Source organism: Lonchura striata, chromosome 16 (assembly GCF_046129695.1).
Source record: "Lonchura striata isolate bLonStr1 chromosome 16, bLonStr1.mat, whole genome shotgun sequence".
Taxonomy (NCBI): domain Eukaryota; kingdom Metazoa; phylum Chordata; class Aves; order Passeriformes; family Estrildidae; genus Lonchura; species Lonchura striata.
Genome location: NC_134618.1, coordinates 7,929,299 through 7,951,476, shown reverse-complemented (window position 1 = coordinate 7,951,476; position 22,178 = coordinate 7,929,299). Strand labels below are relative to the sequence as shown.

Below are 22,178 nucleotides of genomic sequence, written 5' to 3'. Positions count from 1 at the left end.
TTGTATTTTATGTGTGTATGTGTGACTCAACAGAGTATGCTTGTTACTAGGTGGATGTCCTGGGAATATGCCCAACCAGGTATCAGCGAAAGGGTCCCATTCTTGTAAAGACAAGGGACCTGAACCTCTGCTCCCATCGCTCTTCTGGTTTGACTTCTCTGCAATTTGTCGTTCTTCCCCATGTGTCGGTAAGTTTTGGGGAATTACTCTGACTCTTGCTTTTTGAGCTTATTTGAAGAGAGTGTCTGCCCTAACTTGAGTTCTTAGCAAAGAAATGGTGAATATTATTCTCCCTGCAATGTCTGTTATTCACAGAATTTGTTTTAATGCAAATTTGCATTGTGGTTGATGAATGTTACAGAATAAATGCAAGGGGTTGTTAGGCACCTGGATTAAACTCTCTTTAAAATATGTTACAGAGGTAAACTGAAAATAAAAAATAAGCTGTGGAAGGGAGGAATTGAGAGATGTGAGTAAGAAAAAATGCATCAAAAAAAGAAAGTTATTATTTGTATAAAAGTTTGGAAAGCTAGAAACTTTTCTAAATGCCAGACTTGCAGCTTTCCACTCTTGACAGAAAATACAGTCAATATTTTTGCTGACCAAAAATATCTGATTAACTTTGAGGCTTTGTGAACTGAAATGAATTGACACCATTTGATGCTGACAGTTAATAGCAGTTGTTTTTCAGTGATGAAAAAGTAGGCTACAATAAGGAGTGCATTAACCTCCACAGGCTGGGCACTGTCAGAGGGGTAGACAAGAGACTTCCCACTATCCCAGAACTGGAATCCTCTGTGAAGTTGGGAGAGGAAGTACTGGGTAAGCTGACACAGGTCATCAAGAATCTTCCTGAAGTACCTGTTTTTCTCAGTCTGAACAGCAGGTTCTGTCCTCCCAGCTGGAATGTGTCCAGACCATTAGGGATGGGGTCCTGGAGGAGGCCAAATGTACCGAGTCCGACCGCATGACGCTGTTCCCTCAGCAGGGCAGCGGGGCCGAGACACAGACACGGTCTGCACTCAAACTCTTGCAAGTGGAAACAGAGACACTCTACAATAAATGTAACTATGCTTCTGCTAAAGTAAAGTAAATTTATTTCCTAGAAAAATATTGTGATTTTGTCTTGCCTGTGAGAACTCTTTGCACCCATGATTTTCACCTTTAATGTATTAAACTGCTTTAAAGTCTGTGTTTTTATAGGCTGGGCTGAGCTGTCCCTTCTTTGGGGGCTTGGGCCTGCCATAACAAAACTCTGGATCTCCAAAACTGGGTAGGTTTCCAAAAATGACAGTCTGTAATGGCTACCTTCCCTTTATCTGCTTTACATACTTCATGCCCTTGCATGTCCAGCATCAGCCTTCCCAGATCTGTGGACAATTCCTAGTTTTTATATAAATGGAGCCTAAATAATTGCAAGTCCTAATGGAACTAAGGACATGCCATGTCTAAGAACTGTTTTAATTTTTGCGCCTTCTTTTCTCTCTATGTTTCTTCTTAGGAAGATGAGTTTACTGAAGTCAACAGGTGGCTTGCCTGAGGAATGATTTCAAAGTTGAACTCTAAATGTTGAGGAACGTGTTTTTTGTCTATTTCTAAATAGTTGTTCAGTTATTTTTTTAAAGGAATCCCCAAATTTCCAGGGCATTTTGTTTGTAATTATACCAACATAAGATAGGATTGTTCCTCAGGAAGAGGTTTAGAGCCAAGCCATTTATTTTAATTTGCACCTAGATCTCCTTTTCACTTTTTCAGTGGTTGAAGTGTGGGAGTAGTGTTTAGATGACATTGGAAAAGGTGATGAATGTAAAGTAGCAGGGCCATACTAAGAGATGGATGGATGAAAAACAGGGCTTTTTTTTCATGTGTGTATTTGTCTTGTTTCTCTGATTCTTTATTTTGGGTCACACTTGTTCTTAAATTCAAGCTGACTGCACACATATTAATATTCATACAGGGAGAAATAAAGGCTCCGAGAGAAACTTTCCCCTTCCATATAGGGTTAATGATAGAAAAATGCCAGCAATCACCAGAGATGTGATTTTTCTTTTGTGTTCCTTATTCCAGGGGACTCTGACAATCTGTATGTGACCAACATTCTCTATGAAAGGGAAGTAACTAAGAGGGAGGTCACTGGAGCAGAAGTGACTGAACTGGTGTGGAAGCTTTGTTTAGCACACAGTGCAAGTTATGAGGTAAGCTCTACAGCCTTTGCTTCCTTGGGAGGCTCTTCGTGGGCTGAGAATTCTTCTGCACAGATAAAAGGTGACCAGGAGAGCAGAAATTTTGAAATACTGAAGCCTTCCATTGTTTTGAACATTTTAAAATGTGGAATTAGAAAAGAGAAAATGCTTTGAAGTGTCATTTTCTTACATAAGCAGTAAATCACACTGAGGAGTTAAAACATCCTGTAGCCCCCTGAATACTCAGCAAAAGCAATTTTGAACTATATTCTAAATTAATCTGAAAGAAAATGTCCCAAATTTTTGTTTTGCTGTGAAAAAACCAAAAGCATATAAAGTATCTGGTTTGGGTTGTCACCGGCAGTTTTGATACTTTATTGTAAAACATATATTTTACAGCTTTAGTGTGTAATACTGCCCCTGGTACTGTTGTCTTCATGTTTATTGGAGTTCTGCCATCCTTATATTGCCTCATCCCCTCAAAACAGTTTGCACATGAAGGTCTTGGCTGGTAGGTTTCTTCTGCTTCTTATGAACTCTAATAACCATCGTGTTTTCTCGGGATGCTGCTTGGGTCCAGAGGGTCCAATCTCTGTCCCCTAGACCATTTTCAATGGCGAATGCTGCTAAGATAGGGTGGAATCTTCTGGTCATGTGAAACAGGCATTGGCTTAAATATTTTTCATTATGACCATCATTCTAGATGAGTGTCTGCCTGTCTCCTTACCTCACTTGGGTCTTGTATTTTTTATTGATACTGGCAGCAGCTGAATCAGTCAGTAATTGTCTCTGTGTTTGGAATTAAGATCCCTATCTCTGAAATTCAGAGGTTATCAAGAACACCTGTTAGGTTATAAAGAACACCTGTTATGTGCAATACAAAAGGATCAACAGAAGATGGTGTTTAATCACTGTTCACCTGAGATAAACTGTGGGCAAATAGAGGACACCCATTATCCTTCAAATATCCTTCCCAATATCCTTTACTACTTCTTGTAGTGAAGTTCCTACAGGGAAAAATAAAGGAAAAAAAATGTAAATGTTGAAACAGAAGAAAACACTCTCTTTAAGTAATTTTTGGTCAGGATATTACTAGAAAACAAGTATGATCTAATGGGAAAGACACTAAACAGGGCATTGGTGCCTCCATGAATTTGCCACTGATGAGTTTAGTCAGCTCCTTGCTGATACATTCCCTGTCCTCTGAGGGTCTTGTCAGATTGTTCGTACTTTGGAGCAAGGTTATTTCCTGTGCAGAGAGGCTGAGATCTCTCCTGTAAATGCACATAGGTGCAAGTGATGTTAACAGAAATCTTCAGTCTCAGCATGGAAGGCACTCACCTTCCTTTGTTTATATTAAGTCCCATGTCAAAGAACAGAAGCTCTTCCTGTCTTTCCCCTGGGCTGGACACAGATACTGAGGGATGGAAGAGAGGGACTGGAGAAAAGTGCAGTGCTGGATTGCAGCTCTGCAGTGATATCCTGGGTGTGTTCACCTTTCTCTTAGTGACACCTGTGATTCATGAGCACAGGTAGGTGTTCATGTTTTGTGTGTGAGACTTCAGGGCAAGGCACAGGGTGGAGCTGGATAAGTCACAGCTGCTGAAGCCAGCACCCTCAATCAGCTGTGATAAATTCCAGCCCAGGACCTTACTCCCAGTCTGTTAAATGGTGATCATGGTACCAAAGCCTGACAAAAGCAGCATGGGGCTGAAGAGAAAGCAGCAGGTGGCCTTTGTGGATGCTGTAATATTTGGAATGGGCTTCTGTGTCTGAGTTACAAGCAGGTCTGCCATTTCTTTTAGCTGCATGCTATGAAGATTGGGGCTGTGGAGGGCTAAGAGAGATGTATAATAATGGCTGGTGCTAATATAGAATAAAAGCAGCCTCTTGGAGAAGGATAATGCTTAATTCCATGTGATTGTCAGTATACAGCAGTATGAAATGGCATTTAGGCACAGACTAGAGAGTCACATACTGCCTGGAAAATGTTGAAGAAAGAAATTATGGCAGCAGACCTGAGAAACTTTGTCTAAATCCTACCTTCTATGGAGCACTTTTAATTCAGTGTCTTTGAAAGAATGCTAGATAATTTTCCCAGTAACAGTGGGATGTCACTTCTGCCTTCAGAGAGGCCTACTGGCTTCATGTGTGGGAAATTTGGTTTTTAGATCACTGAGATTAGCACAAGTAGCTGCTGTCTGTGCCACTGCCTAAAAGGGAGGTGAATTATTCATCATGTGCCTGTCCCAGCACAGGGTTTGATTGGTTGTCAACCATTTTCACTGTTTCAGGGTGTTCTTTCTGTGTGACCAGACATTTCAAAGAGAATCTTTATCATCCCTCATTTCAACCAATGAAATGTCCTTTGGGCCAAGAAAGAAGTTATGGGAATGCCCACAGTGTTGCTTGGGAGACAGCTGCACTGTTATGCATGTAGAGCTTGTTTGTCCCTTTATTGTTTGACTCTGAATGAGGTGTGATTATGCATTTCTTTCAGGACACAAAACCAAGGATAAATGCAAGGGAAAATCTCCAACTCTAGGGAAAACAGTGAAGGGATGAGAAAATGGAGGTGGAGATGGTGTCATTTCCAAGGAAGCAAAGTTGTTTAATTTTTTAATGCTATTATGAGACAAGATTGAATTTCAATGTGGATGTAGATTAGCTAATGGACCATTAAGTGAACAAGCTGCCTGCTGACAAAGAATGGAAAAAGGGATGGGGAGAAGGGACCCTCTCTTGAGAGAGGCTGGAGAGAAGCCTGTCACACCACTTCTGCTAGGGCTGCATTTCCAGTGACTGGCTGGGTTTTGGTACCTGGTCAGTAGCTCTGGTGAATGTGGATCTATATGAATTTTCAGTATGGAATTATAAATGTTAACAGAATTAATACATAGGTGGGGCCTCACATATGAGAACAGGTTTTAATTGGATTAGAAATTATATATTATTTCTAAGAATAATATAAATACCAAAAGAATAAAAAAACTATATCTTGGATCTGACAAATTACTCCCTCAGACTATCAAACAAAACAGTAAGAAGTTACTCAGACTTCTTACTGAAAGACAGCTTCTTGTTACTGAAAATGGCTTGGCAGTCTTAAATGAAAATTGAATGCTGGCACTGGATTATTCCATTTTTCATTGTTTTTGGGAGTAGCTCCTGGAAGGAAGATCAGAAGGTCAAATTAGGTCTGTCCCCAAACCTTTGGAAATGTGACTTAGTGAAATTAGACTTTGTTTGTATGATTTTTATGTAAAGAAAAATGCTTTATTTGGAACCATAAATTTAGTCCTATGTCTAAACCTTTCACATCTGAGGTGAATAAAGCATCAAAATGAATCTGACATGGATTGTGTTTAAAACTTACACATTATAAGGTTCAGTTAACAGGAACATACAGGATACTGTATCGAACATTCTGCTAATTTTTCAAGTAATGAGATCTATCTTCTTTCTTGAACTTTGGATCAGGTCTCAGAGGACTACATCCACACACTATTTAGCATTTAAAATGCCAGGTAAAATAGCTGCTGTATGATGAAGCACTTCCTCTTAGTGAGAGAGAACAGCTCTTCTGCCTCTATGTTTCCAGCTAGTCCTGTGCTGCCTGCAGAAGTAAGGGCAGTTCTGTCTGGGCTTTTCCCCAGTAAAATGGAATAATTTCTCACAGCCCAAGGGTTCTCAAGTGAAACTTCTAAGTGTTGCCCAAACCTCAGTTAAATGATCTTTCACATAAACCTAAGATTAATATACAGTTAACTTGACCATTGTTTCATTTGTGTCAAAGCTATGACAGCTGTTCTGGTCATAAATAAGGATCTTGCCATACAAACTCAAAGAAGATTATGACTTTCTCTTCTAGATTGTAACCATACTGTTGCCTTTTGGTTTATTATTCATTTGTATGCCAGTGGTGTGTGTGGTGGTCACTGAGAGCTGTTGTCTGAGGGACTGACTGACATCCAAAGGAAAAGTCCTTCTCCATTTGTTTGCAGTCTAGGGAGAAAAACAAATGAGGAAGGAATGTAAGGACACAGGGAAGAAAGGAGATTTCAGTCTCAGGTTACACTGTAAATCAATGGCAATGCCAGCATAACCTCTTGTGCTCAGTTCTCTGAAGCTGGTTTCTGCACAGCAGGAATATCACAGTTGTGGTTGTGCACTTACAGACTGCAGACCTTTTCATGACTCTTGTGTTTGAGCTTCGACACCTTTCTCTTGAGGCCTTAAGAGCTCTATGGCAAAGATCATCATTTAAGTGCAGAGACAATTGGTAAGTCTCCTTTAGTTATTACATTCAAAAATATACAGAAAAGAAATGTTTTGCAAATATTTAAATTTTTTAAATCTGTGGCCAAATGTTGGATTTAAATTTGAAGCATTTTAAAGGAATAATTTAAAAGGAATAATTACAGATCTTGTTTCTGTAATGGGATGACATTCTCTCCTCACTTGAATGAATGTTATGTACAAAATACACGTACCTATTCCCACAGCCAGATTTCCTGTTTCTGAAGCAATGTGAATGGCAAACCTGAGTCATGGCTTGGATGAAAATCAGTTCTGCTGCTTTTAAGCTTATGTTGCCATTTGTTATGTAAAAGCTTACCTGGATCTGTACCTTCAATGCCTTTAGCAGTCGTGGGGCAGAGGAGACAGATGTTAGGCTGGAATTATGGATGTGGTGGAACTGCATCTTTCAGTAGCAGCTCGATCTTAGGAAGGTTTATGTCAATTGTAGAACAGTGGCTTTGAAGATCAAGACCCTACTCCTCTGCAGTCAGGAATAGTTCTATCCAATCGTTTGAGACTATCAGAAATAATAATTCAGTATTATTAGAAACAGTAAAATTTTCTCCCTTTATAAAATTGAAAATAATGAAACGATTATTTTACTTGGTTTCAGTACAAAATGTCATCATCCTGTTTAAAATTAATCAAATACCAAGGTTTATGTTTGCAACAATATCTTTACTTGATTTAAAAGGGACAAATTTTGTTTTGGGTTAGGTTTATTCTCATCCTTTGACAAATAGTCATGCTAATATTCTTCAGTATTAGACAGTAATTAAACTACTCTGCCTCTTTTATATTACCTTTTAGACTAATTTTACTCAGGCCACGGTTATTACATTTAAGAGTGGAAGAGAATCCCATGCAGACTACTCTCTGATGCTTTTACCCCATCTAGTTTAATTCCTTTCTAGTTAATGCAAAACTGGCCTTCCATCAGTATAGGAGGCAGGTACAGAATATTTACAAAAGGACTCTTAAGAGCTGAAATGCATATTGTCTGTCATGCTGGTGTAAGCTTTCCCCTTAAGTAAGGTCTAAAAAAGCTCAGGAAGAAAAAGCTAGTCAATTCAGTTTTAGTATTTTAATTTGTTACTGGTGTTACAGGTGAAATGAAAGGTGAAATGAAACTACCTTAATAAAAAGTCAGTGCTTTAAGGTACCTCAGTCTTTAGAAGTCAAACCTGGGATATGATGTAGCTCAATTCTCAGAGAAAGCAGCTGAATATTTTCTTGAAAATCTGATTAGGTACTGTTCTTGAAACACTGGTGCACTTCCATCAGATCCTGTCTGAGACATATTTCTATAAGGCCACTGTACCGGAAGATAATATTGATTTCTGTGGAATCTGGAATTTGCTAAGCCACTGGACGTTTATTCACTTCAAAAGAGGCCTAGCCTCAATGTACTTGTTATGTGATTCTGAAGTATTCTGGTCATTTTAGGTTTCCTGTACTTTTTTCTTGTGTTACAGGCAACCATTAATAGATGCTCTCCCATCTTGTGCCACAGAGGCATGTGTTGTCTTAATGAAAGACCTCATAACTTCTGGAGAAGTTGAGGAAGACAAAGTAGAATATTTCTTCTGGTCATTAACATTCATTCCTAATCCCACCTCAGGCATGATTGAATCTCTTGCTGTGAGTGGATGTTGTTTTTTCTTTTTTAATTTGTAATGAATCTTAGTGGCTCATAATTTTTGTGTTTTACAGTAACAGTCTTTTTCACAGATTTATACAAAGCTCTGTCCAAGTAATTTTATTGAGGTTGAATTTGAGTATGTAAATTTATATATAATCTGCTGTATGTCACAATAGTCATTCTCATGACTTTTCTGAAACAGCTCATTCTTTTTGTGGTTGTTTACAGCCTTTGCTGAAGTCACCTAAAGCAAGCCAGAGCTGCTTCTTGGGAGTAACTGCTCTCGTACATAGGTTTTGTTCAGCTCACAGCTCCTGTGGTGTTGTACCTGCTGTGCAGGGTGTGATGAGTACACTTGGGAAATTTTTGGGAGGAAACTGTACCGTGCAAGATTCAGAACATCTCAGCAAGGTATTGGTTTTACAGAGGCACATGATATAGGGCATTACTTTTCTCTTCACTTTATGATCTAGAACTTGTTTGATGAAAATGGTATTCATTAGATTTCCAGACAGCTATGAATGCAAGCTTAGTAAATGAATATTTCTTGCTAGAATGAACTGACAAAATTGTGTAATCTGACAAGTGGAACCTATCAGTATGGGTGTTCTTGTGTGTGGAAATAAAAAAAAGCCTTAGATTTCCTGATGAAACAAACTTCGTACCATTGAGCAATATGAGGAACACATATCTATTGACAAATTATTATTTTAATTTAGTTAGTGTGTCAAAATATCTGTGATCAAAAGGGACAAAATATCAAAGTACTTGAAAAACCTTTCCAGTACATAAAATTTGTGACTTTTGCTTTTCTGTTGCAATGTTGGCTTTTTAAAAAAATGTTTTTGTATTCCCCCAGGTCTAAGGCAGGTTCTACTTACAAGTGCCACATGGCATTAGAATAGAACTGTGGTCCATATTTGTCTTGTCATCCCAGTAAACCCAGGGTATAGGTGGTACAACAGGGGCTGCAGTAAACTCCCCAAATCACCAGTAAATAATTTTAAACAGATTTTTGCACAGAAAATGCTAGTGCCATGCAATTAAATGTAGAGCTTTCTGTTCTACCTTGCATTGCATTTACAGATGCAGCTGGTGTTGAAAGCCATTGGAAATGCAGGACTGGCGGCAGCTTCGCTGGCTCCTGCTTTGAGCTCATGCGCTGCCCTGAAGAGCCATCCCGTGGAGATCCGCCTCGCTGCTGTCCAGGCCTTCCGGCGCATTCCCTGCTCTGCTGGGGTGAGTGAGTTACTGTCAGGTGACTGATAGCTTCCTGGCACTGCCACAGATTTAGGACTTGTTGGAATAATTACAAAACACACCAATGGATAAGAAACAAGTGTAGACATGTTCCAGCAGAGCCCCTCTGCTCTTGGAGAAGATGGTAGAACCACCTAGATGAGCAAACGTATAATGAGCTTTGCTGCACTTGAGGTAACACATCCAGTGTTTGTGACTTCTTAATTAGACACTTCATTTGGGTGCCTTCTGTCTGAAAGAGTTATGGCTGAGAACCTACAGGACTTGGTTTTTCCCATAGTCTGTTTCACTGTTTCATTCTCTGAAACATAAAGTACTAATGTGAGAAGCTTGTTGTGATTTGCAATAGTCTAACATAGTTAGAACATTCTGTTAAGTGTTTAATGGAAGAAAGTCCAAGACTTGTTTATCTCTAATACCTTGATACTTAGAATGGCAAAGCCAGGAGTGCTGGTCTGGGCAAATCTGACAGTCCTGCTCCAGAAGAGCAAGAAGCTCCACATGGACTTGCACTTGGAGAAGCACCTCTTTATGGCTTTTAAAAATTTAATTTCAGCATGGATTAGTGTGATTCACTTGTTCTGCAGCTATGAAGCTTGGTAGACGTGTTCAACATATCAAGTCTGTATGTTGTCATGTATACCATCATCATTGTCTAGCAAATGAACTGCTGAACTAGGTGGACTGGGGCTGTTAAAAGGTAATAAAAATGTTAGTAGTATCAGTCACTGGTTTCTTAGTTCCTTAGTTCACAAATAAAGTTTGTCTTGGTTGGGGAAATATTGAGCAGCATAAATTTGTTGCTGGCCTGCTCTTTGATTTTGACCAAAAGTAATGGTCTTAATAGCCTGTGAACAAAGTCATGGCCATTGTTATCTCTGTATTGGCTCTAGCACATGAGAGATACAACAGACAGGTCTCCCATGTGGTGGAATAAAACCATTCTTAACAGTTATGCTGGCAGGGGAGGCTCTGTGTTGCAGAGTCTGGTATAGATTTGTCTGTATAGAATTCAAGGTCATAATGACAGTTTGTTCAGGAAATTTGTGGATAAAATAGTATAGACAATATGTACATATGTTTGTATCCGTGTTACACAAAGTGACTTTGTCAGGTATAAGGTAACAGCTACAAGTGTAGCAATATCTCTTTGAGAACAAAAACCCACCAGGACCTGAAAGTGAATGACTTATTCCAGGGGAGTGGGTTGTAATTGTCTTATTTTTTGTGTTTTTCTCTTAGAATGCTATATTAGTTCAGCTGTATCAAGCAACCAGTGAAGATGTGGAAATAAGAATTGCTGCTTATTATATAGCAATGAAATGTCCAAATGAAGAGTTATTTAAACAAGTACAAAAAACTTTGCTGAAAGAAACCTCCAGTCAAGGTCAGCCAAGCATCTACTGAAGTCTTACATGTTCCTAATTGATACTTCAAAGTGACATTTACTTTGCAGGTGTAATCGTACCAATCCATGTAAATTTTTATTTAATCTCAATGCTTTGTAGATTGTATGATTGTAACATTTTATATTGAAATTGTGATACCATTAGTTTAGCAATAGCAACGACTGACTTTTCATAGAATTAGTTCTTTCTACTTGCAGCATTTCATTCACTGAAGGCTCCTGAGAAGGATTTATGGAAAAGCTTTGATGCTCAGTGCATTAGAAATACAATTGGATGACTGCAAATAGCATTTTGTTGAGAAAGAAGCAAGTGGCAGAAAAAAATGTTAAGCTATTATCAAATGGTTTCACTATGCTCAGTGAAGGATACCTCTAGACTAATCCCTTGCATTTACATCTGTGAAGAAGAAGCAAACATGAGAAGGGTATCTGTAAGATTGTTTGCAGGCAGATGAAAGCTGGCTCTGTCTGCACTGTGTTGGGATCCTGGCAAGCTCTGCCTTGGAGCTGGTATCCATTTCCCAGGATGTTATGTCCAGACCAGTGTATCCTACAGTGATTGTGATATTAGGCTCAGCATTGTGCTCACCTGCTGATGTGGCTTGTGGCTTGGAGGGCACTCATTCCTCTCTGTTCAGAACTCCGACAGAAAGAAATTGCATCCACCTCCAAAACCCTGTCAGGGTGTACCATCAGTGACTCCTCCTGGTGACTCCATGCAGAAAATTTAGTTTGTTTGATTTATGAAGGAGTTCTACAAGTCCATCCAAAATGTTGTATGTTTTAAACTATTTAATTCAGTACGCATTCATATTCTTAATTTCTTTCCTTTGTCTTTTGTTGATATGACAGCTAAATAATTTATATTTAACTTTTGAATAGCATGTGCTTTTGAAGACATAGGGCATTTGTTAGTTTTTGGTTCTGCATTCAGAAAACAAAATTTGAAAAAAAGTCGTGTTGTGAAAAATGCAGTTACATCAGTATTCAGTGTCTGTGCGTTGAACTAACACTGGAGCCTAATATCTTTTATCTTCAAGAGGCAAAATACTTCTATTTAGGAACCAGACTTCAGAGCATATGGGAAATATTTTTCCTCCACAACACATCAGATATGTGGTCAAACTGGGACTCCACAGTATCATGCAGGAATACTAATTCTGAATCAGATTTAATTGTATGTGCCTTTTTTTATTTACAGTGCTGTTGCACTAGGTGCATCAGACTGATTTTAATCATGCTGAAAATGAATGGATTCTGTTTTGGTCAGGGAATAGCTTAGAATTAATGGTGGTATAAAAAATAAAAATATTTCCTGTCTCTGTTTGTAGGACTCTTGTAATTTTTCTCTGATTTTCACATGCTTTCCTTTGTTGAATTTTAGTGGGCTCCTTTGTTTGGAGTCATCTCTCTCAGCTCTTGGAGACAGATGACCCATTGAAGGAGCACCTTCGAGATTCTATTCCTGATGAAATCCTTAGCAAAGATTTTGACTGGGAGACATGGAAATACTCCTCATACTCTGATGTCACGTTTCACTCAGGTATGTGGAGTGAAAGGAGTTTTAGAAATTAATACTTTGTAGCATATTGATTATTAACATCTCGTGTGGCTTTTTTGAGCCTTTACATATTGCTCCAGAAAACTTTGATTTTTATGATTTAATACTATCCAAATATGCAAATGTAAGCTTGATTCTGCTTTGACCTTAATTGGAGTATATATGAAATATATTTCCAGCAAACCAGATAACCATACATCTTTGCCTCTTGTGAGAGAGGAGACTAAGAACCAATGAACACTTAAGATTATTTTTGTGAGCATCAACTTTTAATTCCTTCCTTAGTTAACCTCCTTTGCAGCAATGGGGGACTGGGATGTTTTTTCTTGTTCTGATCCATGTGCTGTCCTTAGTGTAAGAAAAGAGTCAAACTAGTTCCTTCCTGTTCTACTATCTGTTCATTTGTTTTCAGTGAAAATGCTAGATGATGTTTTTCAGTTACATTTTGAGTTTCTGTCCATTTCCTCCAGTGCATTTATGTATCTTATGTATTATAAATTCTATCCTTTTGATGTTAGTGAGATAATACCCAGTAATATCCAGTAAATATGGAATTCCAGTAAATGGAGGTTACTAACAGTAATGTCTTTGCTGTATTAAAAAGTTAAATAGTTTCACCTGTTGACAACATTTCATTCACCATCTTTTTATTGAGTGGAGTAGCAGTTTTCCAAAGAATTATGAATTTTGCAAAATATATGAGAACAGCTGATCTCCAGCTTACAGACATCTGCTTTCCATTGCAGCTGGTGCAGGTGCAAATATGGAAGCATCAGTGGTCTTTTCTCCTACATCTTTTTTGCCACGATCAGTCATGACAAATTTGACTGTTCACTTCATGGGACAGGCTATAAATCTCCTGGAGGCAAGTTTATGGATTTTTTATTTGTGGGGGTTTTTTATCCCCCTCCTCAAGTGACACTTGGTATATTGAAGTACAAAGCATTTTCTGGTTTCCAGTTGCAGTTCCTTTAGCAAAATGTGCTTTTCACTGCTATAGCACAGTTGCCTCAGACTGGTGAGTCCTTAGTCCTTTGTGTGATGGGCTTAGTCGAAATAAAAGCACTGTCACTCTGCTAGTGCCATGCACTAGGAAAATGACTTATACTTAGCTCTTGTTGATTCAAAGGAAACATTAAAGTCAGTGCTTCCTGAGACACTGCTCTAGCTCCTGTTTAGGATAGTAAGATTCCTTTTCTTGATGGATGGTGGAAAATGGATTGACTTGGGTACACCATTCCTTTAATACAGAGCTAGACTCATTTGTACTTAGCTGAAGTCACAATTCTAGTGCCATTGACCTTCCAGTGCTTGAGACATTTCAATGACCTGCCTGTGACCGCATCATCTTTACCTGCTGCACCAGGTAACAATATGCATATGAAAGAAAGAAAGTATTTAACGTAGCCTTCAGATCTCAAGTTTAAGCTTGCAAGGGAACAGAATTGTTTTTCAGTGCTGCATACTCTGGATTTATGCGTGTTAGTAATTCTGTTTTAAGCAAACTTCCAAACAGAATCTTACTTCAGAGCATGAAAAGGATGTGTTAGTGTTTTCCAGCCAAGATACTGTTTTTAACATGCCAAAATAGCGGTATCCCCTTTTGGCTCTTTATGGTGTAAATGGATCTCAGTACATGAAGGAAAAAGGATTTTTTATTTTGGATTTTAAATATCTAATTGTTTTGGGAAGATTTAATGCTGAAATATCCAGTATTGAATGCTGAAGGAGGTAGAATGCTAAACTTTGTAGACTGTGATCTTGCTTAGCAAATTTTTTTGTGTTGGTAACATCTGGTTGAATATTTGATTTTCTGCTTTAGAAATGGCCATGGCCTGTACATGTCACTGTTAGGCTTTTCACTGCTGCATGCTTTTTACTAGGTTGGTGTACGATTGGAGAATGCTGAAACTCTCATAAAGAAGGGTTTTGGACCGAAATCTTCTACTTTCAGTGACTATTTTTTTGGAAATACTGACAAAGCAAGCCACAAGTCAGAAACTCCAGTGGAAACAGCAGAGAAAATCAAGCAGAGGAACCCAACTTTGAAGCGATATAGCCCCTCTGATCATCTTGTGAGCAAGTCTGGCAAGCCAAAGTTGAGAAAAACAAACCAAAATTGTCTTGGTAGAAAATACAGCAAGATGAATGAGTTAGTCAAGAAGGTAACTGAATCTGTAGATCTTAGAAAAATTAATGACATTTCCCAGTCAAACACAGGGCCCCATCTCACACTGGACAAGTGCTCTGGTTTGCTGTGACTCCTTTGCATAAAGCACATGTAACTCATTTTGCTCACTTGCAGAGAATTTAACAGCTGCAGAAAATACGGAGCAGCAAAGAGCCAGATCTTATGGTTTTTTCAGATTATTTTTTTGTCTCAAAACAATGACACTCAGCCATGGGATTATGTTGCCTGCATTTTGGGTTTCTTCTCATTATTTTGAGCTCTGGTCCCTTTATACTGATGTCCTTTTGTTGATTGACTGCTGTGGCGCTGTAAACAGCTGCTTGATGTTGAGTTCCTGAGTCCTGTTGTTTGCAATCTGACTTCCCATTTTGATGTCAGATGTTACATTGGTGCTTTTGTGAATTTCCTCATTTTTGGAGAGAGCTATGTTTTATGTACACAGCAGGGAAGCTCTGAGAATTTACTTCAGTTGTTGCTGTATTAGCTGGAAAAATCAGGGACTGTGATTCATTTAGTTTGTTTAAGATATCTCTCTTCTTGGACTCATCTTCTTAGGGTTTCTTCTTAGAGAGTAAGCTCATGATCATATTGTGTTGCTGTGGTATTGTAGAATTGTAAGGACAGAAAATGTAAAATTTTTACTTCCTAGCAGTTTATTTAGTAATCAAGGCATCCCTAATGTTGTTCTGAGATTGTATTTTTCAAAGCTTCATCTGCTTGTGGGTATGTATTGTAATACTTCTCCTTTGGCTGTCATCTTAGGACTGAACATGACCAGTGTTCATAATGGCAGCCGGCTTGTTTGCTATGGAGCTGAAGTGTAGCTGGAAAGAACAGCTACTAATCCTACTAATCTAGGGTTTTAAGTGGTCTCCAAAGTACTTGTAAAATGAAACATAATGTTTCTATACTAATAGCATAGCCTGCATTGAGGAATTGTTTATTGTGAGTTTGAAAGGAAATTTTAACACCATTCCCTTTGATTTCTTTTTATTTATTATGTCAGTTCACTGAGAGAACAGTAAGAAAGGAGGCACTGAAATGTGAAATAAGCATGAAAATCTTTGGAAATGAACTTAGCTTCTTAGATTGTGAAGATTTAAGAAAACAAATGAAACATTATTCCTTAAATATGGCTGAGTTGGCCGTTAAACTTCTGAAGGTAAGAGGAACCTTTTCTCTATTTGCAAGTAATTATCTTGAGAAACTGCCTTCTGATAGATATGTTAAAGATAAAAAGTATTACTTGTTGTTTCTCTAAATTGAATTCTAAAAGACACCAGTGTATATTTGGTTTTAACAGCATTCAGTACATTAGGCAAAGATTTGTTCTGCTGTCTAATAGTGCTTACTTCTTGCTTCTCTTATTCAAATCCATCCATGCTTAAATACAAATTATTTTTTTAAGTGGAGTAGGACTGGTGTCTAACTCATGCCGTGGTCATAGGCAGGCTTTGGGCTGCTTTCTTCTTTATGTCCCAGATCAGCTCATGTAAAAACACTTTTACAATAGACAGATGCAGTCAAAAGTTATACCTGGAAAATTTATTGAATGCTAACTCAATTATGCAAAATAATATTCTGGGTTTTGTTTGGGTTTTGTTCACCACAAGGGGCAGGAGGTCCAGTTTAATAAAAGGATGAGCTTGGCAACTGAAGAACTGCAGTTTCCAGCAATTTCAGGCTTTCCTGTTCAACTGGCAGTCAATGCCTCAGCAGCAATCAACATAAAAATCAAAGGGAATGCTGATTTCAAACAACAGTCTGATTTCTTTCTAAATGGATATATCAAGCCAAGGTATTAAATGCTGCAAATGTGTCCCTTTCACGTGTGCCTGATGTAAAGTAGCAATTCCTCATATGAAAGTTTTGTGTGAATGCCTATTAATTAACTGATTCCTGAAGAACAAAAGCAGTCATCATCTTTCTCTTGCTGAATGGTTGCCATGGTGTGAGGGCAGCAGTCCTTTCCTGTCTTGCCTGATTTTGAATTCTTTCTGTGTTTTTCTGGTACTGGTTTAAGTTAACTATTCCTCTCTATCTCTAAATCAAACTCCTGAATTGTTGCATGCCGATGATTTTTTGGAATGTTTTCCATGTGACAAGTGGGTTTTTCTTGGGATCAAATAGAGGATTTAACCCCGTGTTTCCTTACTTGGCTATTTTAGCTTTTGTACATACTGAATAGGTTACTAAACTTTACTAAGTGCTGTACAGACAGAAACTTGCCCTGTGATACTGAGTTCTAATTGTTTTCTCTTTCTTAATGCTTCATGCTGAAGGCTGCATTCAAATCCCCTCCTTAGGAGATATAGTAAAACTATAATTCATGTTAGAAAGTGTGTGTTGGTGTACATGCAATCTTTTCAATTATTTCCTGAAACAAAATAGTTCATGATTTTAATAATAGAATATACTGTGTTACAGCATCAAACGCTGGGTGTTTATTGAAGAGGTTTAAATTAAATGCTTTACAAAGAAACTGTATTTCACAGAAGGGTATGTACATGAATCTTTCAACAGTGCATTTGTTCAGCTTTCTGTCCAAGTGGGAATTGTGGGGACTCTGGGACAAGCTGGCCTAAAGTGGTTAACAGGAATGAGGACATCTACTAGTCTTGATGGGGGAATCCAGGTGAAGAAAGGGAAAGAACTCAAGGTTTTCTTGAACACTCCAGAAGAATCTATGGAGTTAATTAATTTCAGGTAAGATTAAGCACAGGTATCTTCAAAAACAGTAATTGTTAATTTTCTTGTATATAACTGACAATTTTGTTTAAATATTTCTGTAACTCTAGCATAATTGTTTTTAAGTTTTTGTTCAAAATTCTTGGTTGTAGCTCTAAACTCTACTTCAGAATGGTGGATGAGACAGAAGATACAGATGACTTCCAAGACAACACAGAAACCAGATCTTGCACTAGGGAAGAAGGTGAGTCCAGCTATTATGTTTGTCTTAGAAAGGCATTCTGAAATATCCATAACAGATAATTTTATTCACTAGAGTTTCTTTTTTCACATATTATTTCTAAAAGGTCTGCAATGAAGTAATTTTTGTGTTTTCTTTGTTTGCTGTTTTAATTGAATGTTCAACTGTTGTCTTCCACTAGTATCTGAGATTATTGGCTGGCAACTGTGTTCTGAAATGTCCTATCCTGACCCAGCCAGTGGTTTGGTTTTGCCCCTCACCGGACCTTTGCTAGTGGCTGTGACATTAACTAAGCAAGACAGAGGCCTGCAGCAATACGTGGTGGAAGCTGCCTATAACTACATAGCTCAGGTACCTCTGGCACTCTGGACTCTGGCTTTATTTCAGTTTGCTATTCTGGTGACAGAGTGGTATAACTCAGTAATGCATATTCAACCCTCTGGATTCCAAGTTCTATGTTATTATTCATTCCATTCCCAATATATGGGAAGATATGTTGAACACAAATTACAAATGCTGATAGGAGGTACATACTCTTTTTATCTACAAAACAATGCACACAAACAATCTGTTGTCTCAGTGTGAGAGATTGTTTTGTAAATGGTGTGCCAATGAATAATGTGATTATCCTTTCTTTCTTTCAGGAGAATTCATGGATCCCTAGTGAAGCTGTCTTTCACTTCTTCCTTGGGACTCCAAAGTCAGACTTGAAGAGAGAGATTGGTGTTGACCTAAGTTTTAGTATCCCACAGAAAAAATTCAGAATCCAATTTATACAACCTAAGAAAAAAATTGAGATTGATGGTAGGTTTTTCAACTAGGAGCCTGATCATCAGCTAATATCAATTAAGAGAACTTCATTATATCAATTAGGAGAACTTCATTACTATTAACTGAGAAATATCAGTAGATTTCACTCACTAATCTAATGCTGAAACTACATTATTAAGTGATACTGCTCAGTTTACTGCTTTAGGTAACACCCATTCCCAATGGGGTTTGCATCTTGCTTATGACTATATTTTGCAGTCAGAGGTTTAGTACCTGGTCATAATGTCATGTTAGAGAAAAAGCTGTGATCAAGATTGATGAATTGAAGGCTGAAGAACATAGTGGATTGTTCTGACGCCCTTTATGTATATCTTCCTTACTGTTTCAATTTGCTATGTTCTGTTAGTTATGAGATGAAGTTATGTATTCCTAAACCAATGAAGTTCTGACTATGATATTGTCATACATGGTAATAAAAAATAATATTTTAATCACAGTGTAACATATAATTCAGAATCTACAAACACATTGAGGAAATATAAACTGATAAATTAGTGGTAATAATATAGACAACATATTTCAGCTCCTTTGGAGTGCTGTTCAAGTGATGTTTTGTGTTGATGTAATCTACCATATGATGTATTTAGAATTTTCCACTTTTTTTTTTTTTTTTTTTTTTTTTTTTTTTGATCCTGGTTATTTCCAAATGGATTACAAGGAAGCTTTACCAACACTGTGCAAAACTTTGTGTGCACAGCATTCTGAGCTCCTGAAATGTCTCCATAGCACAACACAACTTACAAGTTTTAGCACAGGCCTAAAGGAACAGCATAAATCAATTCCAGAACTAAGCTGTTTTTGTTGGAGACAGCTTCATTGCCTCTTCTCAGTTATTCTCCTTAAATATATTTTCAAAATTACTAGTTTATTCTGAAGACACTTTGCAAAATGCCTTTGCAAATTCAGATCCTTTTTTTCCTTTGAGGTAATATTTATGCTTTTAATCTCTCCATATCTATTGTTTATAACAAGGACAACAATAATTTCAAGTACAGTCTTACAAAGCATCACTGAGCAGTAAAGAAAAAGTAAAGAATTTTCTTTTTCTCCAAGGGAGGATTGAGTTTTCTAAAAATTCTCAAGTTGGACACCTGGAGCTGATAGTGGATGACCGAGATGTGTATTACATTAAGGTATGTTTGCATTTCATGAAGTCTTCTTCTAGGATGAATACTTCCATAAAAGCACAGAAAAGAAAGGCAGTGAAAATACATGTATTGAAGAACAGTTTTGTGAACAATCCATCAGAGAAATTGCCAGTTCTCCTTATTGCATATTTTTGAGATAAACTCATTGCTAAATTTCAACCAAAATCTCTGTGAAGCTGCCAGTATTTTCAGTTACACCCTATTAATTTCTGGCCTGGTATTGTAACATTCATAGTGATTTCAGTCCTAAAACCAGCAGAAGCTGAAGGAAGTAGCATCTTGCACCACTGTGACCTCTGTGTAACTGGAAAAACAAATCCATCCTTCCTCCTCATTACTTATCAATGGCAAGTCTTAGGCTTTGTGGGGTGTGGAAGGTTTGTTGTTAGAAATATAGAAAAACATATATTTTCTTCCTTCTCTCATCTAATTTCTGAAAAACCCAAGTCTATACTGTTGCTTTCTTAAAGCTTAACTTATGTTGTTGAGTGGCTTGGGGTTTGCTTTTTGATTTGTTTGCTTGTTCTAGGGAATGGCAGATTTGCAGATGCTGAGTGGAGAGCAGAAATACATGACCCAGCTGGAGGTAAAGCTGATAAAGCAAAGCAGTCCTATCATTTTGTCAGGAAACATCACTAAACAGCTTGGCAAGAAGATAGCTGTTTCAGTATCTCTGAATAATTTGTTGAAGGATGCTGCATTTCTTTCAGGTTAGAGGACAGTAAGTATTTGCCATATAAATGCAAGTTCTGGAGCTATTATTTGTTAGGGTTGCCTGGATTTGGACACTTATTCCTAAAATTCTCTTTGAGCCCATAAAGACAACTTTTAAAAATTACTGTCCTGCATAAATTAATACAAATATATATATTTCAGAATAAAAGAAATTTAAAAATAGAAGTCTGTTTTGAATTAGTGTTGGAAAGGGTATAGGAAACAAGATTAATTACTTAATAAAAACATGTCAAAAAATAACAGCTGCTTTTCACTTTTGTTAGTATAAAACAATGCAGAGACAGATAGTTGTAGCTGAATGTCTCTTAGAACCTGCTGTTCTAAAAATCTTGAAGACTTTTTTTCTCATAAATAAGCTAAGAGGAAAATACAAGAGAAAGTATCAGAAACAGAACTTTAATATTTGTATAACATCAATACATTAAAATTAAAATAATACAGTGAAATAAACCAGCTTACGTAGAGGTGAACAGCCACATGTTCACATGTTAGGACATAGCTTTTTTAATGAAAATATCTGCCTGAATTTATTTCCTTTGAGAAGCAGCTTTGGCTGCATGCATTTCAATAAGCACGAAGCAGAAGTGTGGTCTGCAGGTTGTCTGTGGAGATGGAGAAAGACACTGAACATCCAGCTCTGTGTCTTTTTATCTGTTCACAATACGGGGAGTTCATAATGGTGGAAAGACCAAATGCCCTTTTGGTATTTCCCATTCTAGTATTCCTTTAACTAGCTGAAGTAACTTTAAGTTCTACCACTGCATAATGATTTCTCTTCTTTCTGTAGCACTTCTGGAGAAAAAGGCTGATGATAAGCTGAGACAATACTTGTTGGAAGGGGAGACCCACCTTCCAGGTGTTTTTGGAGTTCATGCCATCGCTCTTCTCCAGCAGCATGAGGGATTGTGGTCTCATGGTCTGCAGATAAAATATGGACTCTTAGGTACACTGAAAAACAGGGAAAATAATATCCTGTATTGCTCATTTTTCCTACAAGATTTGCCTCTGTGTTTAGAACACAATAGAAAGATTTCAGTTAATTTTTAAACTATGATCTGAAACTTGGAACAAGTTTCTCTTTTCAGTTGGATATACTTTACTCTTTGAGTCTGCATATAAAAACATTTTTTTAAATGGGCTTTTCACAAGCATATCCATCATTAGATTAAAAATCACTTTTTCAGCGAGAATTGCTCCTAATTAATTTGTGTTTTCAGATGATTGCATGCATGCACTCAATAATATGAGGGATGGTTTTGAGGAAGCAGCTGGCTTTGATCCCTTGGTTGCAATATAGGAATTGAGTTAATTTTGTGGGACAAAGCAGGTAAACATCAGTGCAGTTGTAACAAAGTATTGAATCCATGCAGTAGCTAATCATGATAAATGTTACAGGGGAATTGTTTATGCTAACTCTGTTGCACCTTCAGAGATTACATAGAAATATGAGTAATAAAGATTTCTTAAACCTACACAGGCACAACCCCATAATTTTGCTAAAAATGTAATGTTGATCACAGTATTTTATAAACAACAATCAAAACATACCTGAACACTTAAACACTACCTTAAGATGCCTGGCTATAGCTATGTAATTGTGCAGTTAGATACTTGGAGCATAGTTACACTTTAATTTAAACCCAGTTTGACAGCTATTCCACCTGAAGTATTCAGCAAATATGTCCTTGCAGAAGTGCTGGATTTTTCATTTTAAAAAGTAATCCTACTTATTAGTTGGAACTTCAAATTCATTATTTTAATTTTCTTCTCGGTGTCCAGATTTTTTTTTTTAAGTTGAAATGTCATGCAATGTCATGATGTTGGGAGCTAGGTGGTAATGGAAAATCATCAAATATTGTGTGAAGCCAAGAAAGCTGCAAAGCTTGATCATGATTAGTTTGTAGTTCTTTTACTTCAACCAGGTAAAATTCTGTTTAAGTAATGAACTTTGTGTTTTCTTTTGGATTTATAGGATAAATCAACAAGCT

General features: G+C 37.5%; 1 protein-coding gene across 1 annotated transcript in view; it reads left to right on the top strand.

The window, feature by feature from the left end:
- The window catches only part of LOC110474526 (uncharacterized), a 72,414-nt gene that overhangs the window by 5,772 nt on the left and 44,464 nt on the right, over positions 1-22,178 (top strand). The window contains exons 6-25 of the mRNA XM_077786946.1: positions 51-188; positions 875-1,064; positions 2,068-2,195; positions 6,362-6,465; positions 7,961-8,126; positions 8,299-8,538; positions 9,214-9,366; positions 10,630-10,774; positions 12,180-12,338; positions 13,103-13,221; positions 14,240-14,521; positions 15,554-15,709; positions 16,161-16,345; positions 17,071-17,253; positions 17,388-17,479; positions 17,658-17,827; positions 18,121-18,280; positions 19,361-19,440; positions 19,985-20,165; positions 20,978-21,133. Coding sequence (XP_077643072.1) covers positions 51-188; positions 875-1,064; positions 2,068-2,195; positions 6,362-6,465; positions 7,961-8,126; positions 8,299-8,538; positions 9,214-9,366; positions 10,630-10,774; positions 12,180-12,338; positions 13,103-13,221; positions 14,240-14,521; positions 15,554-15,709; positions 16,161-16,345; positions 17,071-17,253; positions 17,388-17,479; positions 17,658-17,827; positions 18,121-18,280; positions 19,361-19,440; positions 19,985-20,165; positions 20,978-21,133 — 3,187 coding nt within the window. The remainder of the gene's footprint in view (positions 1-50; positions 189-874; positions 1,065-2,067; positions 2,196-6,361; positions 6,466-7,960; positions 8,127-8,298; positions 8,539-9,213; positions 9,367-10,629; positions 10,775-12,179; positions 12,339-13,102; positions 13,222-14,239; positions 14,522-15,553; positions 15,710-16,160; positions 16,346-17,070; positions 17,254-17,387; positions 17,480-17,657; positions 17,828-18,120; positions 18,281-19,360; positions 19,441-19,984; positions 20,166-20,977; positions 21,134-22,178) is intronic.